This window comes from Heloderma suspectum, chromosome 13, assembly GCF_057233095.1.
Source record: "Heloderma suspectum isolate Gila_16-S chromosome 13, 16-S_ref, whole genome shotgun sequence".
In the NCBI taxonomy this organism is placed as follows: Eukaryota; Metazoa; Chordata; class Lepidosauria; order Squamata; family Helodermatidae; genus Heloderma; species Heloderma suspectum.
The window spans coordinates 30,351,240-30,378,039 of NC_139470.1; the positions used below are offsets into that span (position 1 = coordinate 30,351,240).

General features: G+C 52.5%; 1 protein-coding gene across 2 annotated transcripts in view; it reads left to right on the forward strand.

Annotated features, from left to right (window-relative positions):
* Window positions 1-3,534: 3,534 nt before the first annotated feature.
* The window catches only part of SCARF2 (scavenger receptor class F member 2), a 70,136-nt gene continuing 46,870 nt past the window's right edge, over window positions 3,535-26,800 (forward strand). Inside the window, exons 1-3 of one of the 2 annotated variants that reach the window (XM_084819705.1) lie at window positions 3,535-3,872; window positions 16,736-16,788; window positions 24,368-24,469. In XM_084819705.1, the coding sequence (XP_084675831.1) occupies window positions 3,535-3,872; window positions 16,736-16,788; window positions 24,368-24,469 (493 nt within the window). Of the gene's footprint in view, window positions 3,873-16,735; window positions 16,789-21,391; window positions 21,466-22,321; window positions 22,623-24,367; window positions 24,470-26,800 lie in introns of those variants that run through there. The other variant, XM_084819706.1, reaches the window with a different exon arrangement.

A 26,800-nucleotide genomic window follows, 5' to 3' on the forward strand; every position in this document is an offset into this window, starting at 1 on the left:
GTAAAATGCAAATAATTTAGATATCCAACTCTCAATTTGGATCCGAATCTCAAGCAAATCAGATCGGGTCCAAAGTGAATCGGGGCTGATTCAGAAGATGCAAATTGGCCTCTGAAGCAAATTGGGGGGTCCGTGCACAGCGCTAGTACATTCTCCCTCCCCCATATCCTCTGGGACGTCAACTTGAGCACACTGTAAAAACACTGCTCATGCTGCAATTTTATTTGTCACATCATACATTTCCCAGGGCAGGATGAACTTGGCCTGCGACACTGTGGGTCCTACGCACCTTTACGTGTAAATTGGCCCATGGTGGCATATTTGTTTCTCAAAGTATTAATCCTGCCAGGCGCAGGGGCTGCCCTTAACCAGGTGAGCAGAGCCAGCCCAGGCGGCAAGTCCAAGTGCTTGTGCAAGTGTGCTGGGTACATGAATTGGGGGTGTGCCTTGCTCCCCCTCCTCCTCAGGGTGATCGGCTTCAGCCTGCACTCTGAAGCGCTTCCACCAGGTGGCTACTCAAGACCGCCCAGAGACATCAGCAAGCGCGCCGGAGGAAAGTCAGCGCAGCAAAAAATGTTTGTTGCTCGAAGCACGTCACCACTGTGAAAGAATAGCCATAGACAGCACAGCTGCGCAGCAGGGTCAAGGGAGACTTTCAGCAGGGCAGGCTCCAGGAGTGGGGGAGGCCAGGCCTTTGCCAACACAGGCCTTCCCCAACCTGGTGCCCTCCAGAGGTTTTGGAGTACAGCTCCCATTAGCCCCTGCCAGCATGGGCAAAGGTCAGGAATGATGGGGAGTGTCATCCCAAAGCTTTGGAGGACACCAGGTTGGGGAGGGCTGGCACAGAGCCTCTGCCAAGGTCAGATGCAGCAGCCCAAGGTACTTTTCCATTCCTTTGCTCTACCCCTGTTGGGGGTCGTCCCCCCAATCACTAATGGTCTATTTTATTGTAGAGTTGGAAGAAGTGCAGAAAAGGGCAACAAATGATCAAGGGGCTGGAGCATCTCTCCTAGGAGGGAGATGCAATAGCTGGGATTGGTTAGCTTGGAAAAAAGGAGGCTAAGGGGAGCCATGACAGAGGTGTACAAAATGACGCCTGGTGTGGAGAATGTGGACAGGGAGACATTTTTCTCTCTAAGTACTAGAACCCAAGGGGGTCACCTCATGAAGCTTATGGGTGGGAGATTCAGGACAAGTAAAAGGAAGGGCTTCTTCACATTGATGGCCACCAATTTGGAGGGTTTTAAAGGGGAGTTAGTCAAATTCCTGGAGGAAAAGGCTATTGATGGTTACTAGTCCTGATGGCTATGTGCTACCTCCAGTATCAGAGGCAGGAAACCTATGTACACCAGTTGCTGGGGCACTGTTGCGCTCATGTCCGGTCAACAGCTGGTCAGCCACTGTGGGAAGAGAATGCTGGACTAGATGGACCCTTGGGCTGATCCAGCGGGGCTCTTCTCCCTGTTGTGCTTTAGGTGCAGCTGTCCAGCGGTCCTTGATATGCAGGCTGGCCTTCTGCTGCCTTGTCTTATAGCACTGGTAGAGCCTTCCCCAACCTGGTGCCCTCAGATGTGTTGAGCTGCAACTCCCCTTGGCCATGCTGGCTGGGAATGATGGGAGTTGCAGTCCCACACACCTGGAAGGTGAAAGGCTGGCGGAGGCTGCACGAGACTGATACTCTAAGCTATGAGATGAGTGCGGGTGAAATATTTTGCTAAGCTCTCCATCCTGCATGCTTTCACTGAGGAAAAGACGTACCACCAAGCAACTGATCACACCACGGAAAAGAGAATCAGTTGCCTGAGACAGCTGCAGGTCTTCTCCATTGTGAGGGGGTTGCAGTAGACATTCCTCTCGCAGCCAGTTGCCCGAGCTGCAGCCCAGCACAGGAGACCAGGAACAGCAAGCCACTGCAGAAACAGGCAACAGTTCAGATGTGACACAGCTTCTGAGGTTCCATGCAGGATATTTCTGCTGAAAGCACATAACGAATGCAATTAATGTAACGTGGAGTTAGGCCATGACCACTTGGCCACTTGGCTGGTTAGGCCATGACCAGCGTTCAGGCGGGCATTCTCCGGGGCATGTCATGTGCAGCAGCAAGCAGATGCTTTAGTGGTGCTGCTGTGCATGCAACACAACCCGAGAACATGCCGATGCTCTCCTGCAGCTCCACCTTCCAGGGGAAGTGCAGCAGTAACATCAGTCGACCTCGACCACGCAGTCTCAGGGTCACTTGTCTGCCGCTGCTATTTAGCAAGGGAGGCGAGGATGTGCTGGAACAGGGCTCCCCCCCCCCCCGTCCGCCCCAAGTGGTGGTGAGAAGACCGTTTGCCCACGCGTCAAGGTGCTCACTTCTCCTTCATGCGGCTGGCCAGGGCGTGAGCTCTGAACTCGGGGGTTCTGAGCCTTTTTCATCCGGGAATGAAACTAGTCCAGCTGCAGGAGCAACCCAAGAGAGCTTGCTTGCGTGCCACAGGGATGTGTTTAGGGCTGCAATCCTAAATACGCATGCTAGAGCAGAGCAGCCCCCCACCCAGGCCACAACCTGGTGCCCTCCAGATGTGTCGGACTACAACCCCCTGACTGGAGGATGCTGCGAGTTGTCACGTTGTCATTCAACACATCTAGAGGGCACCAGGTTGGAGAACACCATACTAGAGACTAAGGGTGCATAGGATCGCACCCTAACAGATTTTTTCGGGTAAGAAAAAAACAGAGGTATTGGAGACTAAGGGCGCAATTCCATGACTCTTTACTGTCTGAACGTGCATAGGATTGCTCCATGAATCCCACTGAACTTGGAGGCACTTACTCCTGAGGAGTGCTACTGACGAAGAGGCTTCGTTCCGAGCAGAAACACCTCGGACTGGCCTGTACGCGGCCTCTACACCATTCCACGGGATAGCCGGAGCACACGTCTGGGATCCCGGCCCTCTGGGCTCGTGGTCTTGAAGCGAAGCCCCACTGATTTCCGTGAAACTCGGCCTGGCGCGTTTCCAGCCCGATTGACTCGGAAGCCAGCCCCGCCGCGTTCAGTGGAGCCGATTCCCACGACAGCGTGTCCCGGCATTGAACTCAGTGGGGCTTCCTTCTCGGCCAGCGCGTGCGGGATCGGGCTGTTCCTTCCAAGCGACACCATTTGGGATCGGAGGGCAGCGTAAGGGGAGGGAGCGCCGTCCTTTCCAGGACCATAACGCAAAGCGAAGAAAGCAACAGTTTCGGCGTGGGGCTAAGGCTCCAGTCCTCAAGACGAAGCCCCACTGACCTGGAGGCGCTCGAACTGGCGCCGAGGACTGCCGGGGAGCGGGGTTGGCCGGAGCCCTCGCCGGCAGCCCGGCGCTCGGGCGCCCCTGCCTCCCCCTTTGGCGCGTCCCCAGGACTGAAGCCCCGCCGCGGGGAGCGATTTCGGAGGACGCCGGCCCCGGGCGGGTGCGGGGGCGCGGAGGAGGCCCCGGGGCGCGGGCCGCGGCGCCTCCGCCCGTCCGGCGCGAGATGCGCCTGGCCCGGGACCAGGCGGCGCGGGGGGAACCAATGCGGCATTTCCTGGCTGGCCGGGCGCCCCTCCCGCTGCCGCCGAGAGGGGCGAGGGGGAGGCGGCGGCGGCGGCGCTCGCACTGCAGCTTCCGGCCGGGACCCGGCAGCAGCCAGCAGCCGGGAGGAGCCGCCGCCGCCGCCGCCGCCGCCGGGGAGCCGGGCTGCCCGCGCAGGGCCGGAGAGCCGCGCGCCCCGCGCATGGAGGCGCCGCCGAGGGCCCGGCGCGCCGGCGCGCTCCTCCCTCTCGCCCTGCTGCCGCCGCTGCTGCTCCTGCTCGGCCGCGGGGCCGCCCAGGAGCTGAGCCCCCACGGGAGGAACGTCTGCCCGGCGTCTAGGTGAGAGCCGCCGGCGCCGCCGCCCCGCCGCTGGGGGGCGCGCCGGGAACCCCTCCGTGCGCGCCGCGCTTGGGGACGGCGCCCCCGCCCGCTCGTGGGCGCCGCTGGGGCGCTCTCGGGAGCGCGCTTCTCCCGCCGCCCCCTCCCGCTCTCCCCCCGCCCCGTCCGGGATGAAGCCGGCGAGCGAAAGGTGGGTTTCGTGGGTTGCCCGCAGGCGCAGGGGCGCGCTTGGGAAGGCTCTGCGCCGTGGGGATGCCCGGCCTCGGGGCATCGTTTGCTGTCGCCCCCCTTCCGGCGCACGAAGGGAGGTGCACATTTACTTTGAAGGGAGGGGGGCCCTCCCTAATGTGGCCCAGGGCTGGGGGAGGGGGGAGGGGGGAGGGTGCCGCGCCGTCAGCGCGCGTCCAGACATCCCGCCGCGCCCGCCTCCCGCTCCTGCTCGGGCTTTTCTGAAAGATGCGCCTCAGCCCGCCCGCCCGCCCGCCCGGGGAGGATGCCCAGGCGCAACCTGGGGGCGCCGCCTCTCCTTCCGCCGCAGCCTCCCTGCGCCTCCTTTGCCGCGGGACCCGACGGGCGATTGTGCGGTAACGCGCGGGCAGGCATCTCGGCCTCCCGTCTGCCCAGAGCTCTTTGCGGGGCCCCGGGGGCGCTTCCAGACGAGGCTGTCGCAGCGCCGCTGCCCCGCCTCCGTCGCGGACCCTTCTGGGGGTCCAGGCGCCCCCATCCTCAACTCGTGGCCTTCCTGGGTTTCCCCCTTGCTTCGCTCACCCTCCGGGGCCCAGGGCCTGCTCCCGGATGGGGGGCGCCCAGCGCTGCTGATCCGCAGGCCTTGTGCGGCCGCTCAGTCTCTTTTTCTTAATGGATGGTTTGGTGGTAAGAAAAAAGAAGCCGTGAGAAAACATGGGGGCATTTCGAGCGGAAGGCCGCGATGCCCGGACACGCACGTGTGAAATCCCGTGCATGAGGCAGGACAGTGGCAGGTTGTAAGACTCGCCCGGAAGCACCCCGATCATCCATGAAGAAAAAGAAGGCAGGAGAGGCGCACAGGGGCTTCTCCCTGCCAGCGCTAGGAGCTCTCTGGCTGGAAGCACCCCCGATCTTGGCTGCAAGGAGAGATTTGGCGTTTGGGACTCCTTTCATCATGTCAGCTAGACTGTGGGCTCTCACAATAGTGGCCCTTGCTGAATGCACCGCCATTTTGTCGTGGCCCTCTTAATGGCAGGGCCAACTTTTTCCCACTGTAGCTTTCCTCTAGGGATTTGGGGCGTGCTCCTGTTCGCCCCTCTTTCCAGTCTCTTCCCTCCTTGCCTGATGACCTCCCATGATGGGGCCCCTTGGGAGCTGGGGGGGGGGGCTTTTTCTTGTGTAGACATCCCTTCCTCGTGTGTGTGTGTGTGTGTGTCCAGTCTCCACTAGTGATTCTGAACTTGGCTGTTAAACAGAAGGGCCCTGCAGCCCCCGTGGGTCACTTGAATGCCCCCCTCGCAATCGCACCAGGAAGAAAGGGCCTGCGGCTGGTGGGCCTTAATTGCAACTTCTCTTGGAACCCTGTATTTAAACTCTGGAGGATGCCAGCAGCAACTAGCTCTTGGAAGCCTCTGGTTTCCTCTCTCTCTCAAGCTAAAACCACTTTGTAGAGCATTAACCCCATCCTGTACTTAACCGTCTCAAGATGTGGAGGGGGGTTCCCTTCCCCCTCTGGCCATAGTAACACCCCCTTCCCACCCGTTTGCCCACTGACAGCCATATTGTGCCATAGATCACAGCTTTCAAAATGGAAACATGAGCTCTAAAATGTACTGACATTTGAGGGGACCCCCTTCCCAACAGGTGTCCCCCCATTTTTTCCATGAGGTTCAAAGAACAACAACAAAAAGCCCAAACACCCGCCATCCCTCCTTCCAAGTGTAACTTAAAACCCAATGGAAAGAGACGATACATCTGTTTTCGATTTAAAGTCTTGCAAACAAGATCTCTTAGACGAGAAGGCTTTGCAGTTTCTGCTGTGGAATTTCTGGACGAGGTTTCTCCCACCCCCCAAAGAAGTGCTCTGATCCATGTTTTTCCTACCAGACAAAGTCTGTTTTGTGATGTAAGAAAGCTCATAGAAATGGGGGTGGGATACAATGTGCTTTAGCTTTTGGAGGGCACTTGGGTGGGCTTCCTCTGAGCTCAGCTGGTGTCATCAATTAGCCAGTGGCTTCACGGCAGACTTAGATTAGCTTGGATCTCCTCCCCCCGACCCCCAATTTGGAGGGCTTGACCCAAAGCATTCTTCCCTCTCCATCTCAAACCCTGAAGAAATTTGCTTGCAACTATAGAATACTCTAGGATAGGAGTAGGCAGAAGGTAGATGGGCAGATCTCTGGGTGTTTTGCAGTAGTTTGGCAAGGATTTCTGACTCTCAGTTGGGTAACAGTAGCAGCAACGCAGCGACGCCTGTGCACACACGTGCACGCACACACACACACACCCCTTAAATTATACTGCAGAAATGAAGAGAGCTTGGGGTAACCAGGAGTGGGCTTTTGCTTGGACTAGGGGTTCCACTCCGTTCTGGTGCTCAGCAAATCCCTGCGTTCAGAATTCTTGAATTCTAAGAGCACGTCTTTTGACCAGGCTTCTGTCAGGGTTCTAGTGAAAAGTGTTGGTCCTGCGAGCCTGACGTCTGCCTGCCTGTGCTCTAGGGGAGGGCAGGAGGTTTATAGCACGCTTATAATAGAGGAAATGTGCTGTTTGTAGTAGACGGACAAAGTTTTCTAATGCCCAATTTAATCATAGTGACAAGAGACACACACACACCCCCAATGCCAAAAATTAGGCTGCGGAAAGGAAGATAGCTTGGGGAGAAACCATGTGTGGGTTTTTGTGTGAAAGGACTGCAAGCTCCATTATGGTACTGAAAACAAAATCCTGGGCAGCGCACATGCTCAGAGGCACCTCGTTCCTGGATTCTAAATGTGTAGGTTTTGCACAAGGCTCTGGCTGGGGGGACCTGGCTCTTTTAGTAAAATGCAAAGGAGATTCATAAGGCAGGAGGCTGCCCAGCCCTGGGGCACCCCGGTGACCACATTCACATGGTCACAGTGGGCAGTTAGGAAGGGGAGTCTGAAGGGTGTAGGCCCAGGGGCACATTTCCTCTATTGCAAAGCCATCGTGCTGGCGCTCATTTTGCTTCCAGTTCTGATTTGAAAGATGCTGTTTTGGCTTGCAGTCCTGCTCCAAATTCAGTCCTGTGGGCAGCCTAGATCTGCCTCTTCAAGCAGTATGACCTTTTCTGTGGGTGCCCCCTTGCTCTGGAACTCTATGCTGAGAGAGTGTGTATTTCCAAAGGTGCTTTTTTGCTTCTCCGGAAAGCCTTTCATTCTCGATGTTCCCCATTCTTGTTTTGTTTCATATGCTGCTGTTCGCTGAGATTGTTTTATTGACTTATGTATGGTTTGGTTTGTGTTTACTGTTTCTTTGGGGGTGTCATGCTTATTGTTCTGTTTTGTGAATTGCTGTGAAATGTAATCACTAGTGGTATCTTTTTAAACAAAAATAAAATTAGCAGGGCTGCCACAGTTCAGAAGATCAGCAGATGGCAGCATATATTTTTTTAGAACTTCAGCTCCCGGAGAAGCTTAGCTTTCAGTTTTTTTAAAAAAGAGGATGTTTCTAGTCCTTATGGCCCTTACGTGGACCTTATGTAGAGTCCTTATGTAGAGCTGTCACAGACATTTGCACAGGGGGCACTTGCAAAAGGGGACTCCCCTGTTCAAATCCAGGTGGACAGGGCCCCATGCTCAGCCTGTTGCGAGCCGAGGATAGAGCATCTGGCTTGCCTTGATCCTGCACATGTTTTTACCACCGCTGCCGCCCCCTACCTCAGAGCTGGGGAATCTGTGGCCCTGCAGATGTTGTTGGACTGCAGTTCCCATCAGCCCCAGCCAGCTTGGCCAGAGGTCAGGGCTGATGGGAACTGCAGTCCAGCAACATCTGGAGGGCCCAAGGTTCCCCAGCCCTGCTCTATCCCAAGGTCCAGGGGCCATAGCTCAGTGGCAGAGGCCCTGCTTTGCATGCAGAACGTCCCAGGTTCAGTCCCTGGTGTCTGCAGGTAGGGTGGGAAAAATTTCCTGCCTGAACCCCTGGAGAAAACCACAAACCCAGGGCAACAGTTCAGTGCAAACAAATGAATCAATGCGAAAAAGTATACAACTGCACAAACAATGAGAGAACTAATAATATAATTAGTAACAACTAATTATATAATTCATGCGTGCCTTTGTAACCAGTATGCTTCACTCCTGGTCGGTTTATCTTATAATGTAATCACTAGAGTTCACATTATAGCATTTTTGATACTGTGTTCATCTGTTTACCCCTTTTTGTTGTTACTAATTATATCATCACTTCTCCCATTTTTTGTGTGGTTGTATGCTTTTTAGCATCGATTCATTTGTTTTGAACCCCTGGAGAGCTGCTGCTGCCAGTCAGTGTTCGCAGTACTGGGCTAGATGGACCAATGATCAGGTTAAGGCCGCATCTGATGTTCCTGTGTACCTCGGTAGTACATAGGAAGGCAGTAGGTGCTCTCATCTTTCTTCACCAGGGATGGGACTACCAGCTCCAAGAACATTAGCAGGGAAATGATGGTAGTTGGGTCATTTTCCTCACCAGGATCTCTGGGATTGGTAGTCCCATCCCTGGCAGGAAACGGGCTCCGGTGAGGCGCTGGAAGTGCCTGCCAGCCCTGCCTTCCTCTTCCCCTGTCCCAAAAGAAGGTTCTTGGGGGGCGGCCGGGGGGGCAGGGGAATGTGGAGACAGGCACGTTGGCAACTGCTATCGAGTTTATTTTCCAAGCACTCTGACAAGAAGCAAGTCTTTTTGAGCATCAAATGGAGCACTTGCAAAAGCCTGAGCCCTCTTGGGATGAGCCGTGGACACCCAGGCCTTGTGAGTTGAAAGTGCATGGCAATGCTAGCAACAATCTCAGTTGCCAGACTGGGGGGCAGGACAAAGAAGATTCCCAGTAGTGGGGAGGGGGGCTTCAGTGTAACTCCTTGCCCCTCCTCGTGATTTGCAAAGACAGAACAAAGATGGCTTCCTATGCGCACACTTGCTCAGGAGTAAGCCTCGCTGAATGCCAGTCTTCTGAGTAAACACACCTAGGCTGTTAATTATACCATAAGAACAACAGAAGAGCCCTGATGGATCAGACCAAGGGTCTGTCTAGTCCAGCATTCTGTTCACGCAGTGGCCAACCAGCTCTAGACCAGGAAGCCAGAAGCAGGACACGAGTGCAACAGCACCCTCCTGCCCATGTTCCCCAGCATCTGGTGTACACAGGCGTATTGCCTCTGAGACTGAAGATAGCATAGAGGCATCAGGACTAGTAGCCATCAATAGCCTTCTCCTCCAGGAATTTGTCCAACCCCCTTTTAAAGCCATCCAAATTAGTGGCCATTGCTACATCTTTTGGGAGCAAATTCCATAGTTTAACTCTGCACTGCATGAAGAAGCCCTTCCTTTTGTCTGTCCTGAATCTCCCACCAATCAGCTTCATGGGATGGCCCCACTGGGTTCTCGTATTTTGAGAGAGGGAGAAAAATGTCTCCCTATCCACATTCTCCACACCATGCCTCATTTTGTAGACCTCCATCATGTCTCCGCTTACCTTCCTTTTTTCCCAAGCTAAACAATTCCAGTTGTTGTAACCTTCTCTCATAGGGGAGATGCTCCAGCCCCTGGATCATTTTACTTGCCCTTTTCTGCACTTTTTCCAGTTCTACAGTACCCTTTTTTAGGTGTGGTGACCAGAACTGTACACAGTATTCCAAGTGTGGCCACACTATAGATTTGTATAGGGGCAGTATGATATTGGCAGTTTTATTCTCAGTTCTTTTTCTAATTATACCTAACATGGAATTTGCCTTTTTCACAGCTGCCACACACTGGGTTGACATCTTCATTGAGCTGTCCACCACAACCGCAAGATCTCTTTCTTGGTCGGTCACCGCTAGCTCAGATCCCATCAGCTTATACCTGAAGTTGGGATTTTTTGCCCCAGTGGGCATCACTATACACTCGCTTACACTGAACTGCATTTGCCATTTGGATGCCCATTCTCCCAGTTTGGAGAGAGCCTTTCGGAGCTCTTGGCTATCCCTTTTTGTTTTAACCACCCTAAATGATTTGGTGTCATCAGCAAACTTGGTCACCCCACTGCTCACTCCTAATTCCAGTTCATTTATGAATACGTTGAAAAGCATTGGTCCCCAACACAGATCATTGTGGGACCCCACAGTTACATCCTTCCATTGGGAGAATTTACCATTTATTCCTACTCTCTCCTTTCTGTTATTTAACCTGTTACTGATCCATAAGAGGACCTCTCCTCTTATTCCATGACCGCTAAGCTTGCTCAGGAGTCTTTGGTGAGGGACTTTGTCAAAAGCCTTTTGGAAGTCCAAGTAAACAGTGTCTACCGGATCCCCCTGTCTACATGTTTACTGACATTCTCAACAAACTTTAAAAGGTTAGTGAGACAGGACTTGCCTTTATGAAAGCCATGTTGATTCTTTTTCAGCGGGGCTTGCCCTTCTATATGCTTACTATTTTTATCTTTAATAATGCCTCCAACCAATTTAGCCAGAGCAGACATTAAGCTAACTGGCCTGCAATTGCCTGGATCCCCCCAAATCCCCAAAGTTCTTAAAAATGTGGAATAAATCATGCAAGGTTAGAGAACATAAGAAGAGCCCTGCTGGATCAGACCAAGGGTCCACCTAGTTCAGCATTCTGTTCACACAGTGGCCAACCTGCGGCCCACAGGAAACCCACAAGCAGGACATGAGTGCAACAGCACCCTCCCACCCATGTTCCCCAGCAACTGGTGCACATAGGCTCACTGGCTCTGATACTGGAGGTAGCACACAGCCCTCCGGACTAGTAGCCATCAATAGCCTTCTCCTCCAGGAAGAAATCTGTCTAAGTATGTGCCATTTGGATTACTTTACTGCAGAATTTTAATCCTTAAAAAAAATGCAGAGCTCATGCCTCCCTGGTCCTGACCCACTGTGGCAGCCCTCCTGCCCAGGGCACACTGAAATGGATAAGAGAGGCCCGAGAGCAGTCGGGCTTGTGAATGAGCATTGCCTTGGTGGACTGTGCCCTGCGCGGATCAGACCAGTTTTCCCCGCTCTGCTTCCTCCCCTTCCCTCCACGCTAAAGCCCCTTCTGAGGAGGGGAGCTTGTGCAGGCCTCCGGATAATGGCTCCATTCAGAAAAATGGCTCCGCTTTGTGCCCCTTCCTCAAATTACAGCGTGCATTTCCTAATAGGACACTTTATGGAGCAGAGCAACCCCTCCGCTCCAAGCCATGCCTTGTGCTGGAAGCTGGTCCAATTTAGCAGAGGGGGAGGGGTGCGCCACAACTCCGGGCCCCTCCCCCTTCTCAGGCCTTCAACACCTTCGGATAGCCTTCTCCAACCTGGTGCCCTCCAGATGTGCTGGACTGCAACCCTGTGGAGGCTGGTGGCTCCGATGTCAGTGGGACAGTGAATCCTCTCCGGGTTTCAGTCAAACCCAGTCAGAACTCTCAAGGAGCTCTCCAAGGTACAGAAGCACCTTGCCTCCACTGTTGCAACCGCCATCATTCCCAGCCAGGGTTGGGAGGGCTGTCTTAGGAAGAACATAGGGAGCAGCCTCCTACCGAGTCAAATCCTTGGTCCGCCTCGCTCAGTAGTGTGTACACTGACTGGCAACCGCAGCTCTCCCAAGGCTTCAGACAGGGATCAATAGGGACGCTGATGTCTTCTGCCTTCCCCACCCCACTCAAGTTCCCTGTTCCCTCTCAGCTTCACTGCAGTCCTCATGGTAGCTGGGGATGGGGGCAGGATGATTTTCCCGGCAACAATACATTGTTCCCTGTTGCAGTGCAATCTATTTGGGGGTGGCTTGCTCTGGAATGGGCCATTAAGACCCCTTAGCTTTACAAAAAACCCACTTCTGGTGGAGATGAAAACTGCTTGAAGTAGTTTGTTGCTATGGCTCAACAGAGCTGCCTGGATTTTTGGACTCTCCTTGAGGGTGTGGCTGTGGGGACTGTCATGATCAGCGCCTGTACTTCAAAATTTACCACCTGACCTCCATTCCCCAGTCCATCCTGAAGATGCCAGGAACTGAGCCAGGGATCTTCCGCAGGCAAAGCCACTGAGCTACAGTGAACTTCTGCCTTGTTCTTCCAGTGTCAAAGTGTGTTTAGGGTGGGGCGCGCATGGACGCACGCAGACCAGTTAGTAAGGGATTTGTCTGGCACTGAGAAGAGCTGTGCTGGATCAGATCAAAGTTCCCTCTATTCCGGCACCCTACCTACTTACCACTGTATCCAACTATACGTCTGGGAACCCCACAAGCAAGTCATAAGACAACAACCCTCTTCTGCTGTTGCTGCCCCTGCAACAGGCATTCAGTGGCATGCTACCTCTGAACAGGGACGTTCCACTTAGCTTCCCCGTCTAGTCGCCATTAAATTGCATCCTGCCTGAATAGATCCAATTCCCTTTTCAAGCCATCTATGTTAGTGGCCATCACTGCATCATGCGACAATGAGTTCTTTAAGTTAATGATGCATTTTGAGGAGCTGTCCTGCCTTTTGCCTGTCCTGTTTAATCTACTCCCAGTCCATTTCACAGGGTGACCCTGTGACTTGGTTCGCATGAACAACAGCCCATGGTTTAAACAGCATGCTGCTTCCCTTGTGCCCACAATTTCCACTTTTAATCGACAACCTATGATCAGGCTCTTCAGAGGTTGTTGAGCATGATGTGTGAACCTGGAGCTAGGAGGACTTAGAGCGCAATCCTATCTAGATAGGCGGCCGCCTCTGAACTCGGAGGCAACAACTTATCCAAAGCAGGGCAGGAGAAGCACGGGGGGATCGTTCTCTCCATGCTTCTCCTGCCCGGCTTTTTCGGTGAGACAAAGGGAGGAGGCTGCTGTATGACACGTAGGATGTGTCGTACCATCAGTCATTATCTCCCTGCCCTGGATCGTTCCCTCCACGCTCCTCCTCCTGCTTTTTCGGCTAGACAGCCGATTGCGGCTGTCTAGCTGCAGGAGCACGGAACGGGGAAGGAGGCTGCTGTACGACATAGGATGTGTTCGTACAGGCAGCTACACTGTCCTCGCCCTGGACCGCCCCCAGCAATGCCCCTTTCTGGCCGCTCCGCACTCCTCTTGCGAGTGCGGAGGACGGAGCTGTTCTGTGCTGCCTCCAAGGCAGTGCAGAAGTGGGGGGAGGTCAGTTCTCCGGGAAGCGACCTCAGAGCACGGGCTCCGAGGTCGGCTCCTGGAAAACATCATATTCTATGGCCATCTAGCCGCTGTCTGGCGACCATAGGATTGCTCCCTCCAACATTTTGTTTAAGTCACTTACTTTATGATGATGTTACTCTGTAGTTAAATTACAGAGTTTGACTCAATATCCAGATGGATTGTTATTCCTTAATAATGTGATATTTTAGACTTCCGGTCGGAGCCAATGTCGTTCTTGCACCATTTCGCGGAGCCTCCACAGGACGCTATCTCAGACAGCTCTTTAAAAGGTTGAAAAACCTTTTTATCTCTCCCCTGGAATGAAAAAGGGGAGGCAGGAGCAGCATCTGGATGAAGCTTTGGAAGAATAGCTCTCTCTGCGTAGTAGCAGGGGGGCTGAACTCTGGGGCTAGTCCCCCAGAGCTTAATCATCGCTCAAAGTTGTTTTGAACCTCCTATTTAATTAGGAGAAAATAGGGCTGACGTGCCTCCGAGGCAGCGCAGAAATGGGGGGAAGTCGGTTCTCCGGGAACCGACCTCAGAGCACGGGCTCCAGGGTCAGTTCCCGGATAACAGCCTATCCTGTAGCCGTCTAGCCGCTGTCTAGCAGCATAGGATTGCTCCCTCCAGGGCTAAACAACCCAGCAGCTAACTCAAGGTTTTTTGTTGAGTTGACTGCTGGGTTGTTTTGCCCCTGAACAATCCAGCACTATCACGCTCAACAACCTGCAAATGGGCCAACTGTAGGTTGTTCATCGAAAGCAGAAGTGGCTGTCATGCTGCTCAATTCTGCTCATTCCTGACAGCCTGACAGCCGATGGGTTACGTGCAAATTGGCCCTGTGAGTGTTCTCAGCAGGAGAGGAAGGATGAGTTTTCTCTAGGGATGGACGGAAAATTTTAATTCAGTCCACATCTTTGAGTGAACTGGCTGAATTCACACTTCCCATTGATATGTGGTTCGGAACACAGTTACGCACTGGATTGTGCACTTCTCCAAATGTTGTGAGGCGGGTCTCGACTCAAATTGTGTCCAGAAATGCTTAAATTAGGGAAAGGTGCATGCAAAAATGCATATATTAGGGCAAATAAAAATAAATGCCGTTTTCATGCAGTTTTTATGCATGAAAACTGCAGACTGATGCATGAAAACTGCAGACTAATGCGGAAATTGGACGGGATAGACCTAGGGCTGAATACATGTGAAACAGACATGGGCCATAAATAGACTAATTCATCCATCCCTGGTTTTCTCTTCCCAGTTTCGTCACGGCATTTCTACATTTCTCAACTTGTATTGTGCCACTTCGCTACAGTCTTGTTCTCCAAGCTAAAATGACCCCAGTGCTTTTAGCCTTTCCTCATAAGGAAAGTGTTCTAACCTCCTGATCATTTTGGTTGCCCTTTTCTGACCTTTGGCCAGCTCTGTGCTGCCCTTTTTTGAGATGGGGCAGCCAGAATGGCATGCAGCATTCCAACTGTTGTTCCACAATATTATAGAAAAGCAAGCTGGATTTAGGGCAAGGCGCTCAATCCCAGAAAAGTGCTTTGTCTTAAACTACCTGATAAGTATTGCAAAGTTGGTAGGCAATATTGCTAGGCAGCATTAATTGCCAGGGTTAAACCAGACAGATGCTTGGCTGGTGACTCTGCTGAATAAAAAAATGGATATGCTGACATTGCCCTAAAACAGTCTTCCCCAGCCTGGAGCCCTCCAGATGTGGCTATGCTGGCTGGGAATGCTGGAAGTTGCAGTCCGACACATCTGGAGGGCACAATGTTGGGGAAGGCTGCCCTAAAGGAAGAGCCGCAAACTTCATACCTGAAGTTCTGTGAGGCAGGAATGTCTTTTGGGCCCCGTTGGACTTAACAAATATGTAAATAGCTTGCCGTGCAGTCAGTATTCAGTGGAGTTTACCCCCAGGCAAGGGTGCATTGGATTGCAAGCTTGGTCTCACAGCTGCAGCATCAGCCTTTCTTTCCAGGACCAGGAAGAGAGATCACCTCTCTTGGAATTGTTTATTTTCCCATATGCCAATGATGCAGTTCTCATAGAATCTCATAGACCCAGATAGTGTTGGGTCGCTTCTGATATGTATTCAGGAGGGTCTGCTCTCTCCATAAAGCACTTAAAGGTCCAGGGTGGTTGTCTTTGGATCCTAAGCCAAACCTTAGCTTCAGTAGCCAGCAGGTTGGGCATGTGTGGAGTTTAACCAACGTGCACATTTGTTTTGCCCAAAATACAGCCTGGACAAACCAAATTATGGCACTGAGTGAAAGACTGGCACAGGCCAACTTAAACTGGAGCCGAGTCAAAGGAGGGGGTCTTACTGCCCCAGTTGTGAAGGTGTTTCTAGGCAAGGTTCTACCCCAGGTGACTTACATGGCTCAGATTTCTGAGAGCTTTGTTAGATGCATCAACTGCTCACCTTAGGGCAGAGGTCAGTTTTTTGCCAATGGGATAGTATACTCATAAGGTCATTCTTCTCCACTCTTACAAATTACTTAAAAGATCAGAAAATGTTATATCTACCAACTGTTTGGAGGAATTAAGGAGCAGAGTCCTCAGTCATGAATTGACTGGATTCACGCAAAGAAGCCTCATTAACAGCTTCAGGGCCAACCCTACCATCAGGCAGAGTGAGGTGGTCACTTCAGGTGGCAGATGCTGGGAGGCGGCACCAAGGTCTGGGAGGAGAGAACTGTGGCCACGCGGCCTGCCCTGCACCCCTCAGCCAGCCTGCTGCATCCAGGTGTGGCGGAGGAGGCCATTCCATCACCCGTGTTCCACTACCAGTCTAGCTGGTGTTTTTGTACATGGATTGGAGGGGTGCCCTCTTGCTGTTTGCCTCAGGCAGCAAAATGTCTTAGGCTGACCCTGAAGAGCTTTCAGATTAGATCTGAAGATTTTGCTAACTTGGGGAGTTGATCAAAATAGGAAGCATGGGGGGAGGAAGAGGCGGAGCCCATATTACGTTGCTCAAGACTTAAGAAAATATTAGGTCACCATCCTTTTGTTGTTGTCTGTCCCTTTATTAAAACACCTCTTGGAGCTGCACAGTATTTGACTGAATTGAAGGTGCCTTTTCTGCATAGTGTTTTTGTATATGTTGATTTATATCTGTATATGCTAATGTAAATATAATTACTAGGATTTATTCAAATTTCACTGGAGGCAAAGTGAGCCAACTAATTTCACATCCAAATAATCTCGAATAAAATGAATTCCTCAGTTAATAAAATACGTTCCTCAGTTAATCATCGCTGATATGGATTCATAATCCTGCCAGTCTCCCAATGGCAAAGGGAGGCAAGAACAGGAATACATAGTGTTTATTTGGCACTCCGAGTGTTCAGCAAGCTTTGTATACATTATCTTTTGTCATTCTTACAACAGCCACGTAAAGTAGGCACGTGGTGGTCTTATTATCACCCTGTCACAGCTGGAGAGATTGTGTCTTGCTCTAAGGCTGCCACGTGAGCTCATGGCAATGGTGAGATTTGAATACGGGGCACTTTCTGCCTCACAGACCTTTTCTGACTCGCTCTCTGTCTTTCCTTTTGCAGTGGGTCCGCCTGCTGTCCAGGATGGAGGCAACAAGGCGAGGAGTGTTTGATACGTAAGAGCGAGCTTTTTCTTGTCCTTCCTCCTCCTCCGCTCTGTCCCTCCCCTAAGCAGATTAGCGACTACCCCAAACGCACCATTTCCCATCTTGGGACAGGGAGGAGCCTCTTTCCCATCCATTTCCCTCTGCATTGGCAGCTTCGTGGTAAGCACGGCTAACACTGTGTGTTAGGAGCCAAGAAACCAGGGGTGTTTCCAGTCAGAAGGCCTCGTGCCCCTGTTCCGTCTCTTCTTCCGTGATGGATTTTTTGCAGTAAGAAAAAAAGACGGAAGAAGCGGTGGGAAAGCGCAGGAGGGTAATGAGAGGGAGACAACCACCTCTGGACCTCTGTAAGGTTCTGTGAATGGGGCAGGGCAATGGTGCTAGAAAAGCCTCACCTGGAAGCATCTCAGGTATATCTGTGCCAGGAAGGGCTGACTGTGCCCTGACCCTCTGCTCAGATGGGCCTTTCTGGGGTGAGGCAGCGGTCGCTGTTCCAAGAAGGCAGCCACACAGACCCCGCTGCTATCCCCTTGCCTCTCCAGGGCTGACGGGACTTTCATGGGGTTCGTCTCCCTACCAATCTGGTTACTACGGTCATTCAGTGGCACAGGGAGAGAGCTCTGCTCATGCTCAAGGTGGTCCCAACTTCAGTATGACCACATATTGCCAGGTTGAGTATTGGCGCGAGGGCACCCACAGGCGATGAGCTTCCGCCAGGCTTTAAAAACCTGGCTGTTCAGGCGGGCATTTGGGGTGGGTTAGGGTTTTTTAGAGCAGTGTTGTTTTGTTATTTTTTGTTCAGTTGGTTATGTAAATCTGTTATTAGTATTGTACGCTGCCTAGAGTGGCCGGGTAGCCAGCCAGATGGGCAGCTAATAAATCAAATAAATAAAATAGCCGCAGTGTGGGGAATGGTGTTCTTTTTATGCAGGCGCAGGGCTAGATGCAGTCTCTTGCTGTTCACCATCTCTTGCTGTTCTCTGCTGTCGGTGGCCAGATGCTGACTCTGGAACTTGGCAGCCCAAGGTTCTGGTTAGGATCGTTTTAGTAGCGTTTTACAGAGAGGGGGTGGAGGGCTGCGAGTTCTCGGGACTTGGAGTCCCAAGGCGCTGATGGGAAGCTCGGAGAAGTTATTTTTAGACGCTGTTAAATTCACGGCCGTCCCAGTTGGCGAAGGCCTCTTCCTTTCCTGTGGAGTAATATTTCTCCGTGCTGATCAACAGCGGCCACACTTGGCCTCTCGAGCAGCCAGCATGTCTGCGAAAATGGCCAGGCTGCCACAGATGAAGTGGAGCTCGGGCTCTGAAGTTGCTGGGTGGCAGTGGATCCTCCTTCAAGCCGAGCAAAGGATCCTGCCTCCCAGGGCAGGCTCAGTGGGGCTCCCTCAGGGAAGGTGAGCAGGAGATGGAGAGATCTGACCCATGGAAAGGCAGCCCGCTGGGATGCTGGGCCCCGCTGAAATGAACAGGATTTCCAGGGATTTTGGTTAGCCAGGATCCTTGTGACCTGGGACTGTCTCTTGTTGGGCCTCAGAGCGGTTGAGCTTCAGGGTTCTCTTGAGGCACAGAAGGGGAAATGGATGAGCAGCATCAAGCCGGTATGGAACCGCAGGATTGGCCAGGCCTGGCGCATATGGAGGGAGTCGGAAGCAGTGGAGGCTGGGGACTCCGATGTCAGTGGGGCGGTGACTCCGCTCCGGGTTTCAGCGAGAACCAGTCGGAACTCTATAGCTTTGCACCGTGAAGAGCTCCGTTAGAGTTCTGACTGGTTCTGACTGAAGCCCAGAGCGGATGCACCACCCCACTGACATCGGAGCCCCCAGCCTCCACTGATTGGGAGGAACCTTGGAGATCCACCCCCTGCATGATGCAGGATGCAGCCACAGCATCACTGACTGGTGGCCATCCATCCTCTGCTCTGTACCAGGAGCCGGTCTTTCTGCCCTTGCCAGCTCAACGGACCAGGACCTTATGCACTGCAGACACCAGTTCAAGCCTCCGGCAACTGCCCCTAGGGACTGTGGGTGGATCTAGACACTCTGACCCAGCCCCATCCAGGAGCTGCACAAGACTGCAGCTCCTGCACAGCACCCATCTGTTTTTCAGTGGGGCATCTGGAGGACCAGTGTTCCAAATATATTGGGCCCCTTGGCTCCTCGTGGCAGGAGCATCATCTCGAGCACCGAAATACTTGGACAGAGCGAGACAGGTTGGGGGGTGGGGCCTGCATCCGGATCGGCCCACGGTCCTTGGGGGCAGCTACATCCCCAGGTAGGGCAAAAAAGACTCCTGGAGACCCACTGGCAGCTGGACACCACTCAACCGCATGGACCAAGGTTCTGACTCGGTAGACAGAAGCTTCCTGTATTCTTGCGGTCTCACAGACCGACTGAGAGCGCAGTCTTTGGGCCTTTTCACACCTTACACCAGCCGTCCCCAACATGGTGACCTCCCGATGCTTTGGACTGTAGTTCCCGCCACCCCTCATCATTGGCCAGACCAGCTGCGGCTGATGAGAGTTGTAGTCCAGAACATCTGGAAAGCAGCACATCTGAAAAGCAGCACATTGCAGAAGGCTGCATGACACAGTGGCATGGGCTTGCCACGGAAGCAGTCCTTGGGAGCCGCAGCTGATCTTGGCCTTCAAATGAGAGAGAGTGTCATTAGAGATGTCGGAAGCTGCCTTATACCGAGTCAGACCCTGGGTCCATCTAGCCCAGTACTGTCGACACTGACCGGCAGCAATGGCTTTCCAGGTTTTCGGGCAGGGTTCCTTCTCTGAGGATCAAACTGGAGACCCTCTGCACACAAAGCAGGGGTTCTGCCACTGAACTACGGCCCTCTCCCCTCTATGGATGCTGTATATGATTCGTGTGTATTTGCCAGATCCAGTTTCTCCCCGCTTGTTGTATATACTTGACATTGTCAAAGCATGAGCACCTCTGGGAAAGCATTGCAAGGCTTCCTGGCTTGGTGGGGAGGGTGCAGGGGGGGGAATGTTGCTGTTTATGTATACAGTGGCATTAATGTTCCTGGGGCTGTAAAAAAGCAACAATGAAAAGACAGATCTCTGATCTCCCTGAGGAGCATACAGCAGCCTTCCCCAACCTGGCGCCCTCCAGATGTGTTGGGCCACCACTCCCATCATCCCCCAATGATCATGCTGGTTGTGGATGATGGGAGTTGCAGTTCAGCCCATCCAGAGGGCGCCAGATTGGAGGAGGCTGGTTTACAGTCTAGAATTTGATAAAGGAGAGGACAGAAGTAAATGTGATGAAGTAATAGGCATGCAGTCCAGTTTTACATGGGCTGTGATTCAGTAGGGGAGATGGACTTAAGGGGCCGTTCCAAAGGCTTTATGGAAAAGGTGGGTTTTGAGTCAGTCCGTGGAGGAAGGGCGAGACATGACAGTGCTGTTCTGGGAAGGGGGGTCAAGGAGCGTAAGGAGCAGGGGAGCGAAACGGGAGGGAGATGTAGAGAAGGAGGCGACCTTAGGATGGCTGCCGGGGGGGCGTGGAGCTGGAGAGCCGAAGGTCACAGGCCGGAATATGAGGGCAGATGGGCATGCTGTTGCCTTTGTGCTGGGATCGATGTCCAGCAATGTCCGCAAGCCTGTCGCACTGAGACTAACTCCGCCGTGCTGTGTGTGTTACTTTACTACCTGCCCAAAGCCTCTGAGACTGCAGAAGTTCACAGCACAGGGAGTTGGTCTCGCCGCAGCCCCTTCCTGCCTAAGCCACCCTTGTCACCCCTCGGCCTCTCAGTTCAGGAGCCTCTGAGGCTGCGGGGGTTCCCCAGGCGAAAAGTTAGCTTTGCTCCTTCATCTGCCTGCGTATTTAAAGGCCGAATAACAGACTAATATGCCGGAGGTCTCCATTTCAGCACTAACCATTCCGCCCCACCCCCGGCTCCTCCTTTGCATGTGTTTAGTGCCTCAGTCGGATGCTACCCAAACGTGTCCCAGGGGGCAAGAGTGCCACAGATGAACAGGGTAAGTAAGTGCATCGCCTGGCATCTCGTGCATGATGGGAATAGGGTGCCAAGCCTCCTGGGTGTTGATCCTTCCTGTTGAGTACACTAAACTCCCCGTTTCCATCTCTTGTCTAACCTACTGTTATCTAACGATGTCTCTGTGCTTTTCTAGATTTCTGTCTGGTGTCCATCTTGGGGCTTCTGGAACCTTCCACTCGCTTCCTCACCATTTCTTTGTGGGGACTGGACGCATGGATGTCTGTTCAGTGGTGGTTGCCAGGGAAACATTTTCTATTTGGGCCAGGGTGCTGCCCAGTTTTGGACTGGCTCTTCTTGCTCTTCAGCACAGGCCTGAACTGGGAACCCGAGGAAGGATGGTGCTCGTGACCACGCCTATTCTTTGGGAGCTCTACTTGCGGTCAACCTTCCCCACCCTGCCCTCGAGTAACCCAGTCCAGAAATCACCAATTTGCAGCCTGCTACTGTCTCGCATTCTCATGAAGGACGTTTGATGTTGTGAGTGAAGGGCGCATGTTTGGGGTCCATGCTGTACTCCATGGGGCCTCTGGATGCTGGCATATCTGCCATGCCACTGGAGCATGTGACTAGAAATGGACAGCATGCCTGTAGTCCAGATGGTTTATGACTGTGTTCCAGAGAGGCTCTGGCACTTCCTCGGAAGCTTATCTGGGGTTTTCCTGTGAGAAGATCAGTAATGGTGAGTGAGCTTCCCTGAAAAAGAGCCTACCTATCCCATTCTGTGGTCCCTTGAGGCTTGCAGGGGAAGCTGGTAGCAAGATCAAGGCAGGAAGAAAGTAGGACCTTGAATAACTCCCAAGTAACTCCTACTGGCTCGAACTCTCTCCTACCAGGACAAAATAGGAGGATGTTGTCTCAGCAGGCAGCTAAAGCCAACTGAAGCCTTATAAAAGCTGACAAGACCCATAGTGTGGTCAGTTCTGCCCCTCCTGCAGGAACTGACTGGACTATTAAAGGGTGTCAGGATTCCCTTTTGCCCCTGCTGTAAACTTCAGAACCCAAATCAAAACACAGACAAGAGGCTTCAATTCCCTGTTTCAATGGGTCATACAGATGCAAATGGTCAGTGACTCACAGTCTACAAAAGAAATGCCTTCAGGGAGTTCAAAGGAAAGCTACAAAAGTTGCCCACCATTTGAAGAAAAGGCAGGCTACTGTCCTAACTTAAGGGGTGGGGTGGGGGATCTCCCTGTCTCTCGTGAGGCCTCTAAGGGCCACTGTTCATGCTGGGCCAGTCGGGCAGACTTTCTAAGCTCTGCCCCTGCCATCTCTCTCATGGCTCTGCGCCTGGCATCTAAGAAATCTCCCCAAGCCCCACCTCTCCCTGTTCGCTATCTCTCACAGGGGTGTGTGAAGAGAGGCCCTCTCCTTCCAGCCGGGCCTTTGAAGCCTGAGGAGTCTGTGTCTCTATCTCTGGACAAGCCTGGGAAATCTCCTCCTCCACCTCCTGCAATTCCTCTTCAGAACCTGAGCCACTGGGCCACTCCCTGTGCTCAGAGGCAACCCTGACAAAGGGCTATTCTTTGATTTTGTAGTCTCAGGCTTCTGCAAGGCTGAAGAGATGGAGCTTCTGCCAGGGACTCATCCTCTGAGCCAGAGGGTGGTGGCAGGGCTGTGTCCTCTGGCCAGGAGGGCCCTGAGAAAGGCACTGGCAGTCCTACCCCGAGAAAGTTGCCTGTGCCTCGTCCTCATCAGAATCCTCTGCTGCACACTGGGAGGCCTGAGGACTGGGGGTCATGATGTTGCCCACCACCATCGAACATCCCCAGCAATGCACAGCTGGAAGACAGAGCTGGGTGTGTTCTAGGTCATGCTCTCCACTCGTGACAGGTCAAGGTGAGGCCCAACTGGATATAAAAACTCCCTCAGGAAATCACTGAACAATTTCCTTTCCCATGTTGATTTAAATCCATTTATCCCCATCCAATGGGCTACATTGCCCATGAAAAAAGCTGATTTACATTTAAGTTTCCTGTTTGTTCTCAGATATTTTCTAAACAAAAGTACGTACCGGTTTGATCTAACCATTAAAGCATGTCAATTGATTTGCAACAAAACTGAGCCTTTGTTCTATCTAGGACAGTACAATTTCCTGGAATCATAATATTTAAGTAACCAAGGATTCTGAGCAAGACCATGTCATCACAGAGTGGGTGCCCAGAACTTTCCAGAAGAAAAGGCTGGTTATTGTTAGGCACACTGTGTGTTTTTGTGGAATGGGAAGGAAACGTTTGAACAGGAACAGATCGATTGGGAGGTCATATTGATAACAGCCTGAGAACTGAGCAAATTGCAGAGCTTTAGGTGAGGAGGCAGAAGTGGTCAGCTGCCCTTTATATAGCAGATATAAGTAACCCGCCTCCACATAGGTCAGCCTACTGTCGCCTTTCCAACCTTGTGCCCAGATGGGTGGACTAGAACGCCCATCATCCTCCAGCTTGGCAGGACCATTGTCCATGGTGGCTGGGGATGATTAGTGTTGTATTCCAGCACCGGGTTGGGGATGGCTGATCTACTGTGTATCATGTAGTTTAAAATACAGTGTAAAGCAATTATTATTAACATTTATATCCCGCCTTTTTTCTCCTTAAGGAACCCAAGGCGGCATACATAGTCCTCCTTCTCCATTTTATCCTCACAACAACAACAACCCTGTGAGGTGGGTTGGGCTGAGAGTCTGTGACTGGCCCAAAGTCACCCAGCGAGCTCCCGTGGCCGAGTGGGGACTAGAGCCCGGATCTCCCGGCTCCCAGTCCGACACTCGAGCCACTACACTACACTGGCTCTCAATTATGTAACATATAATTGTAATGGGGCGTGTTGGTCAAAATTTGTAGTGTGTCAGCTTTCACATTTATATTTTTTTTACAGTTTTCGTTAATTTAGAAGAACACTGTAAGTTCCCTAATGTTCAGAAATAGGCACGATTACATCTAATTTTATTTTTAGTTCTTTAAAAATAGCTAACCTCAAGCGATCTGTCTTATCTAAAACACCACAAAAGAGGTCACATTTATACATTGCATTCCACCTCCATTTTAATCTGCGGCAGTTTCCCCCATTCGCTCCCGGGGGAATTCGTTGTGGTTCCCTAGGGCTGCCATCTATTGTGCAATTACCTGGGAGTAAGCCCCATGGAACACGGTGGGACTTAATTCCAAGTAAACTCACAGAGGAGTGCGCTGTTATTTAACAGATACTTGTTACTATATTTGCAGCAGGTTCCCTTAATGGGACCCAGATGTCCTTTCTGTGGAGCTGCTTCCAGTGTCATTTGTATTTCTCCTAGACCCCTTAGTGCCGTGGTCTGCCTCGACTCGCCAAACTAGTTAGTTGCCTACCGCCATCCAAGAGGGATCTCTGGTCAAATCGCATCTCTTCTGGGGGAAAATGGAGTGGCAGGCTTCCCCAACCTTGGGTCCTCTTGATGTGTTGGACTGCAACTCCCATGATCCCCACCACATCTGGAGGGCCGCAGGTTGGAGAAGGCTGCGGCAGAGTTTTCCATTCCCCTTGCGCGAGGCTACGATGTGGACGTCCCGCCATCTTCTCACCCTGCCGTTTTCTCTCTCCCCTTGCAGCGGTGTGCGAGGGGAACTTCACCTGCAAGGACAACGAGGTGTGCGTGAGGCCCAATGAGTGCCGCTGCCGCCATGGATACTTTGGCGCCAACTGCGAGACCAGTGAGTAAAGTGAGCCCCTGGAGGGACGCTCTGTTCGCCGCTGGGGACCCTGTGTGCCTCGGAAGCTCCCTTCACAGAGACCTGTCGCCCTTGAACCTGCCGGGTTGCTCTGAACCATGCTGTTTACCAAACGCAGAACTTGCCCTCCATTTCAGTATCTCTTTGAGTGAGGCCCACGGTGGCTTCACTTCCAAGACGCCCCGAGGGAGGTTCACAGGATCCCCTTGTGCTATTTCAGCCACCTGATAATGACCTGCAGCCATGGATTCAGCAGCTGTGGGAAGGGGCTGAACACACGTCCATGTGCTTAATTTCCCCCTTTTCCCTCCCCGTCCCTTTTTCCTTGTGTGTTGTGCCTTTTTTAGATTGTAAATTCACTGACTGATTGTAAGTCACTCCGGGAGCCGTTTTTTGGCTGAGGAGCAGGATATAAAATACTAGACAGACAGACAGACAAGGGCTCCTCCGCACAAGAGGAGATCCTGATTGGCCGAGGATGCGCCCTCGCACGGAGGAACCATCCACCACTACATTGCCACACACGTGTGCTGGTACAGGCCTAGGGCCTTTGTGTGGGTGCTGGACCCATCATGGGTGGGCAGGTAGGGGCACCGGCAACGCCTTCATGGATGCTTTTAATGCATGAGGGGAAAGGGGGGCTGCGTGACCTTCCTGTAGTCGTCCGTGGGTGGGACACCAGCTGCCTGTGGTCTGGATCCCTCTTCACGCACACCTGTTCAGCAGTCAGGGTTTTAAAACACTTCCGTTGGCTCCGTTGGCGTAAAAGAGTAATTGCTGCACACGGGGGGGGGGGATTTCCAGGGGACGAGAGAGTCTCCGTTGGAGAGAAGGGATAAAGCTCCTCTCCTGCTTTGACCACCCCCTGAAAATTGCTCCCACCCCACTTGACGATGGGGTTTGGGGAAAAAAGGTCCCATTCGGTGGTGTAAACTTCAGGGGCGGGGGCTCCAGATTTCCCGGGGACTCCCCCTCCCTGCTGCTCTGCCGGCGCCAGGCAGCGCTGGCAGGCTCCTGCGGCAGGCCTAGCCGACTCTTCTGTCAGTTTCTCCAGCAGGTGCAGCAGAGGACAGGACAGATTCCCTACAGCTGGGGGCCGGTGGGGAGAAGGTAGATTTCCAGACATTTTGGACTGCCAGCTCCCAGAAGCCCCTGCCAGCATGCCCAGTGGTCAGGTATGCTGGGAGCTGATGTCCAAAACATCTGGAGATCTACTTTCTGCCCACCCCTGTCCTATAGGGCACTCATGAGGTCAGCATAGCTCATCCATTTATTTCAGGTTCCACCTGTGTCAGAGTGTCTAGGAACATGCCGCTTGCCTTCCTTTCGGCCATGTGCCAGATGTTGCCATCCAAACCCCAGGGGAAATGGATCTGATTGGCCAGGGAGAGCCCCTGAGGGGAAGCCCGCCAAACTTTGAGGGTCTCTGCCTCCGATGGCTCGGCTACAGTCATCAAGGGCCATCAAACGTAGGCACACCCTTGTCTGCCTGTCTCCTCTAATTTTGAAATGTTTGCTAACTAAATTATAAAAATGAAATCAATTTTATTTTTTAAAATAGCGTTTGAAAAGGAGTAGGCAGATTCACCAAGGATAGCTATGTCAACGTGATGACAACATGGTGGAACCTCAATGTTCTGGAGGAGTCTACCTCTCCGCACCAGATGCCAAGGATAATGGGGGGGGGTTGCCTTCGCACCCTGCTTATGGGCTTCCCAGAGGCATCTGGCAGGCTTTTGTCAGAAACAGGACACTGGGCTTCATGGACCTGTGGTCCAGTCCCACACATCGGTCCTTATCCTGCTGTGTTTTAATTTAATTAATTAATTAATTAATTAATTAATTACTCGCCCATTTAGTGGTCACCCAGCCACTCTGGGCGATATACAATAATAGAAACAGTTTAAAATAATAAAATTCTACATTAAAAACATCATATTTCTAAAAATACCCAAGCCCACCCCAAATGCCTGCCTGAACAACCACGTTTTTCACGCACGGCGGAAGCTCATTAAAGAGGGGGCATGGCGGAGTTCCCTAGGGAGGGAGTTCCACAGAGTGGGGGCCACCACAGAAAAGGCCCTCTCCCTCGTCCCCACCAGTCTAGCTGTCCTGGCTGATGGGACAGAGAGAAGGCCATCCGAGGCTGACCTTGTTAAGCGGCCTGTCTGGTGCTGCTGGAGGCGCTCCTTAAGATAGGCTGGGCCGGAACCATATAGGGTTTTAAAGGTCAAAACCAACACCTTGAATTTGGCCCGGAAAACAACTGGTAACCAATGCAACTCCTTCAGCACTGGAGTGATGTGATCTCGC